The 6,447-nt window shown below is 39.9% G+C and overlaps 1 protein-coding gene across 1 annotated transcript; it reads right to left on the bottom strand.

The window, feature by feature from the left end:
- Window positions 1-2,767: 2,767 nt before the first annotated feature.
- LOC111969002 (neuroblast differentiation-associated protein AHNAK-like) lies at window positions 2,768-5,083 on the bottom strand. Its single transcript, XM_024147263.2, has one exon. It carries the CDS (start codon window positions 5,066-5,068, stop codon window positions 2,768-2,770), a length of 2,301 nt encoding a protein of 766 aa, XP_024003031.2. The 5' UTR covers window positions 5,069-5,083.
- Between the last annotated feature and the right edge of the window lie 1,364 nt (window positions 5,084-6,447).

Here is a 6,447-nt window from a genome sequence, read left to right as displayed (position 1 = left end):
TGACTTCCTTGTCCCTCAAGCTCAATATCATGTTTCATTTCAATTTGAACTTCTGGAGATTCATTTCCATGTCTGGCTCTTTGACCTCCACCTTTCCTTCTGGAAGCGAAATATCCAGTTTTAAGACTGATATCAAACCTCAGGTGCTTTCGCTTCTGGTTTTGAAAACCATCCAAATGACATCCTGGGCTTTTCATTTTTACATCCATTTCTGTAGCAGCTCCTCAGGGCATTTCAACTTCACTAGAAGGCACTTTGAGTTCAATGCTAGGTGGTTGGACGTCATCTTGAACTCTGGTAAAGTGACATTTTCAATTTTTTACGATGATATCTATAGATGACCTTTAAGTTCAAACTTTGGCTTTTCGATGTAATTGTGATATTGTCAGCTTGGGTTCAGGTATTTCAGTTCCATGAACCCTTGATGTCTTTGTCCAAATCAATGTACCTCCATTGTGACATTTGGAGAAGGTGCTCCAAATTTAGGGAATTTAAAGTTGGCATTTTGAATCTTGAGGGGGAGCCTACGGTATCTTTCACATCAACTTGAATCTTCTGGAGTTTTCATTCCACCTCTGGCTCTTTGACCTCCACATTTCCCTCTGGAAGAGAAATATCCACCTCTGGAAGACTGATATCAACCTCTGGTGCTTTCACTTCAGGTTTTGAAAATCCAAATTTGGGAATGACATTCTTGGCTTTCTCATTTTCACATCAATATCTTTAAGAACCTGCTTCTGGTATTTGACTTCAACAGAGGGCACTCCGACTTCCACATCAGTAGTTGGAGTCTGCTCTTCCCTCTGTAAGTCGACATCTACATCTGTCTTTGACAGGCTTAAGCCAATTTCAGGACTTTAACTCTTGGTAATGAGAGGTCCAAATTTTGGTAATTTAAATTGACTTCCTTGTCCCTCAAGCTCAATATTCATGTTTTCATTTCAATTGAACTTCTGGAGATTTCATTTCCATGTCTGGCTCTTTGACCTCCACCTTTCCTTCTGGAAGCGAAATATCCACGTTTGTAAGACTGATATCAACCTCAGGTGCTTTCGCTTCTGGTTTTGAAAACCATCCAAATGACATCCTGGGCTTTTCATTTTTACATCCATTTCTGTAGCAGCTCCCTCAGGCATTTCAACTTCACTAGAAGGCACTTTGAGTTCAATGCTAGGTGGTTGGACGTTCATCTGACCTCTGTAAAGTGACATTTCACATTTCTTTACGATTGATATCTATAGATGGACCTTTAAGTGTCAACATTTGGCTTTTCGATATTAATTGCTGATATTGTCAGCTTGGTTCAGGTATTTCAGTCCATGAACCTTGATGTCCTTGTCCAAATCAGGTACCTTCATTGTGACATTTGGAGAAGGTGCTCCAAATTTAGGGAATTTTAAAGTTGGCATTTTGAATCTTGAGGGGAGCCTACGGTATCTTTCACATCAACTTGAATCTCTGGAGTTTTCATTTCCACTTCTGGCTCTTTTGACCTCCACATTTCCCTCTGGAAGAGAAATATCACTCTGGAAGACTGATATCAACCTCTGGTGCTTTCACTTCAGGTTTGAAAATCCAAATTTGGGAATGACATTCTTGGCTTTCTCATTTTCACATCAATATCTTTAGAACCTGCTTCTGGTATTTCAACTTCAAACAGAGGGCACTCCGACTTCCACATCAGGTAGTTGGAGTCTGCTCTTCTCCTCTGGTAAGTCGACATCTACATCTGTCTTTGACAGACTTAAGCCAATTTCAGACCTTAAACTCTTGGTAATGAGAGTCCAAATTTTGGTATAATTTAAATTGACTTCCTGTCCCTCAAGCTCAATATCATTTTTCATTCAATTTGAACTTCTGGAATTTCATTCCATGTCTGGCTCTTGACCTCCACCTTTCCTTCTGGAAGCGAAATATCCATGTTTGTAAGACTGATATCAACCTCAGGTGCTTTCGCTTCTGGTTTTGAAAACCATCCAAATGACATCCTGGGCTTTTCATTTTACATTCATTTCTTGTAGCAGCTCCCTCAGGCATTTCAACTTCACTGAAGCACTTTGAGTTTCAATGCTAGGTGATTGGACGTTCATCTTGACCTCTGGTAAAGTGACATTTTCAATTTTTTTACGATTGATATCTATAGATGGACCTTTAAAGTCAACATTTGGCTTTTCGATGTTAATTGCTGATATTGTCAGCTTGGTTCAGGTATTTCAGTTCCCATGAAACCTTGATGTCCTTGTCCAAAATCAGGTTACCTCATTGTGACATTTGGAGAAGGTGCTCAAATTAGGGAATTTTAATAGTTGCATTTTGAATCTTGAGGGGGAGCCTACGGTATCTTTCACATCAACTTGAATCTCTGGAGTTTTCATTTCACCTCTGGCTCTTTGACCTCCACATTTCCCTCTGGAGAGAAATACCACCTCTGGAAGACTATATCAACCTCTGGTGCTTTCACTTCAGGTTTTGAAAATCCAAATTTGGGGAATGGACACTTCTTGGCTTTTCTCATTTTCACATCAATATCTTTAGAACCTGGTCTGGTATTTCAACTTCAACAGATGGCACTCCGACTTCCACATCAGAGTTGGAGGTCTGCTCTTCCCTCTGGTAAGTCGACATCTACATTGCTTTGACAGACTTAAGCCAATTTCAGGACCCTTTAACTCTTGGTAATGAGAGTCCAATTTTGGTAATTATATTGACTTCCTTGTCCCTCAAGCTCAATATCAGTGTTCATTTCAATTTGAACTTCTGGAAGATTTCATCCATGTCTGCTCTTTGACCTCCACCTTCCTTTCTGAAGCAAAATATCCACGTTTGTAAGACTGATATCAACCTCAGGTGCTTTCGCTTCTGGTTTTGAAAACCATCCAAATGACATCCTGGGCTTTTTCATTTTTACATCAATTTCCTTAGCCGCGCCCTCAGGTATTTCAACTTCACCAGAAGGCACTTTGAGTTTAACGCTAGGTGGTTGGACCTGCACTTTGAATTCTGATAAAGTGAACATTTCACGTTTTTTAAGATTGACATCCACATCTATAGATGGACCTTTAATATCAACACTTGGCTTTTCAATGTTAATTTGTGACATTGTCAGTTTTGGATCTGGTATTTCAGTTCCTTGAACCTTAATGTCCTTTTCCACATTAGGTACATCTACGGCAACATTTGGAGCAGGCATTGACATCTTTGCTTTCTTTGACTTCTTATCTAATCCTTTAGTGTAAGGAATAACATTTGACTCCTCAGCTTTGATGGTTGGCCACTCAGGTACTGGTACTGCCAACTCTTTTACCCTTTCCACTTGGTTGGGAGATCCTTTTTGATGTATATTTTCCATTCCAGGTATCTCTACGTCCTCTCGTTTATGGAGTTCAATTTGGATTTCAACCTCATTGGTCCTTCCAGCTTCATCTTTTCTTTTTTTATGGTATATTTCTGTCATAGTAATAGGTTCATGAGCACCTAGATCAGAAAGTTGGTTCTTTGGCAATTTGATTGTGGTAACTGAGCTCCTGCTCAACTTTTCAGGTGAAGCATTTATGTCAGTCTTTTTGACATACGTGTCCATCTGTGCCTTTATGTCTGTGATTTTAGACAGGGTGGTATCTACTGTCACATTTACTCTTTCTGCATTCACATCTGTCTTTGTGATTTCTTGATGAGCAGGCAGTCCTACAGTGTCACCCTTCGGCAGCTTGAACCCTGGCAATTTGGAGACAGCCACTTTAACTCTGTCAACGTCTATAACCATCTGAACAGTCTGCGCCTGAATTTCTTCAACAGGAAGAGTGAATGCTGTTTTAGGCTGTTTGATCACTGGGGTTTTGGTGCCAGTTGATGATGCATCTTCCATGCCTGGGATCTCAATATCATCACGGTTTGGAAGTATCTTCAACCCCTTATCCTCAATTTTAAGGCTTTTCACATCCATTTTTACAATCTTCACGTCTGTCATTTTTATACGTTCGTCAGTAACAAAGTCAGCAAGGTCCTCCCTTGGCAGCTTGAACTTGGTAGCAGTCCTTGTACCAATTTGTACTAAAACGTCATCAATGCTTGTCTCTGTAGGTAACTTTAAAGCCTGTATTTCCATCTGCAAGTCAGGTTTCATTGTAATACTGGTGACCTTAGCATGCATTTCCTGTGCATTTAAATTTGTTTTAACATTGGTTTCTTTCAAGTCTCGTTCTTGTCCAATCTGAGGGGATTTCCTGATAAGTCCTACATATGACATGTCAATTGGGAGTTGACGCTCCTCCAGCTTAGTATGTGATACTATAGTTGGAATCAGCAAGGTATTGTCATGTGCAGACAGATCAGATGTTATGATATCTGCTCCTGGTATCTTCATGCTTTTTGGGGATGATTTTACATGTATGTCTTGCTTCTGTTTGTCTTTTTTCTCCTTTCCCTTGATCCTAAACTTTAGTTCTGACCTCTCTTTCTTCTCTTTCTTCTTTTTCTTTTCCTCCAGAGATTTCTTGGTTAAGGAACTTTCTTGATCAGAAAAAGCAACTGTTATGTCTGTGGTTTTCAAAGTTTTGTCCAGTCTGATGAGTTCTACCTTGTGCTGTTTGGTTTCCGAGCATGTCAGGTCTGGAAGAGAGCATTCATTTTTTATCTTGGTGGATTCCATTTTTTCTGATTCTGATTCAAACACATATACTTGAGGTGTTTCTCCTGATATGCTCTCTAGACCATCCGGTGAGTATATGTCATCTTGACTCTGTTGGATTTCCATAACTTGCACACATTCTACAGTTAGTATGTCTGTGTCCTGGTCCGACTGTTCAACAGATCTGCTCTTGCGGCCCTTCATCTTTAGACTTGACAACTTTATCTTCTGCTTCTTTGTCCTGCCCTTGACAGCCTCCTGAGATTTGATAGGCGACTCTGTGTCACTTGTTGTTGGGCTCAGCTCCAGCTTCCTCTGATCATCTGCATCTGCGGTACTGTGAGACCTCTTAAAATGGGACTTTCGACTTTTGCTGAAGGAGGGGAAGTTGGGCCAAGAGATTCGGTCACCGTGCCTTTTTTTCTTTGAATGTCCCCTCATTTCCAGAGAGGAACCTTGTTCCACCTGTAGGATAAAAAAAGTGAAATGTTGATTGATTGCTTCATGAGAAAAAGAGCCAAAGACATAACGCTACTCTACAGATCCAGAAAAAGAACATAGTGATAGTTACTTGGGTAAATTCAAGGGCTGGTTCACTCTCAAGGGTGGATATCTTTATTGGTTTGCGTTTCAGAAGTAACTCCATCTTGTAAGGCTGTGCATGTTCCAATATCTGAAGGGCATCTTCATATTTAACATTGTCAAAATACACTGTGGCACTGAGTATCTGATCACCTGAATGAACAAAAGGAAGACATAGAAAGATCAATAAATCCCCATTTGAACTGTTGAACAAGCATATCAAAGAGTCATATCAAAGAGTCTCTCACCCTGGATAGCAAAAACAATCTTGGCTCCATTACTTCACATTTCACCCATTTCACTCCACATTTCACCAATATGTCCTTTGCTTTCAGATTAACTATTTGGTCAATACTATAGACTCTTGACTACCGTGGTGGCATATTTCTGCTTTACCAAATGAGGAGAGTTACAAACTACACACCAGTCAGAGTTATACTTAAACTACATCTTTAATAATAATACGCTTTGCAATAGCATTTGACTTTCAACAATTCACTATTTCTAATGAACCGTTGAGAAGTGACTACAGAAAAGTACAAAGATCTTTTATAGCCAAGATACACCCCTCTCAACTTACATGACGAATCACAGATCTTAGGAACAGTTCACAAAGGTTAAGATGTGTATGAAAGATATCTATAAAACATAGCAGACAGTTACTGGTGTGTCAACATTTTTCATTGTAAAGACCAGTGTCTGGCCCCCTTACTCCAAAAGTGAACCGTCTCTCCCTGGTACGGCATAGAACAGAACCATTAGCTCATGTTCTCTGGAATGCTCTTTAGGTTTTATCACCCAAAGACATCGTAAATCTCCTCTGTCAGTGTTATCTCATAGAGGCCCATCCTCAGTGGAACACACACACAATAGTCTATTCTGTCGAATAAAACAACCATTATAATGCAATACAAGCATTATAATATAATCTTACAAGCCTTATAACATAATCTTGCAATTTTCCACGACACTACAGACTCTAAAGGCTATTTTATTTTTTATCAACTTCTGAAAGAGCATGGTATGAGCTAGTTGTCTGCTTACCCTCATGTACACTAAGAAGCTTTGAGGCTGGGGACTCTGGCCTCACTTCCTTAATGAAGATGCCCTCCTTCCCTCCTCCGCTCAAAACAAGACCCTCGGCACATGTCTCTTTTGCCATTCTCACAATCACTCCCGAGTCTGAGCTCTAAGTTTACAGGAAAAAATGAAGAAAGAAAAAAAATTAACACGTTATG

Source organism: Salvelinus sp. IW2-2015, linkage group LG9 (genome assembly GCF_002910315.2).
Source record: "Salvelinus sp. IW2-2015 linkage group LG9, ASM291031v2, whole genome shotgun sequence".
In the NCBI taxonomy this organism is placed as follows: Eukaryota; Metazoa; Chordata; class Actinopteri; order Salmoniformes; family Salmonidae; genus Salvelinus; species Salvelinus sp. IW2-2015.
Note: the sequence above shows the minus strand (reverse complement) of the source record. Positions and strands in the feature narration are given on the sequence as shown.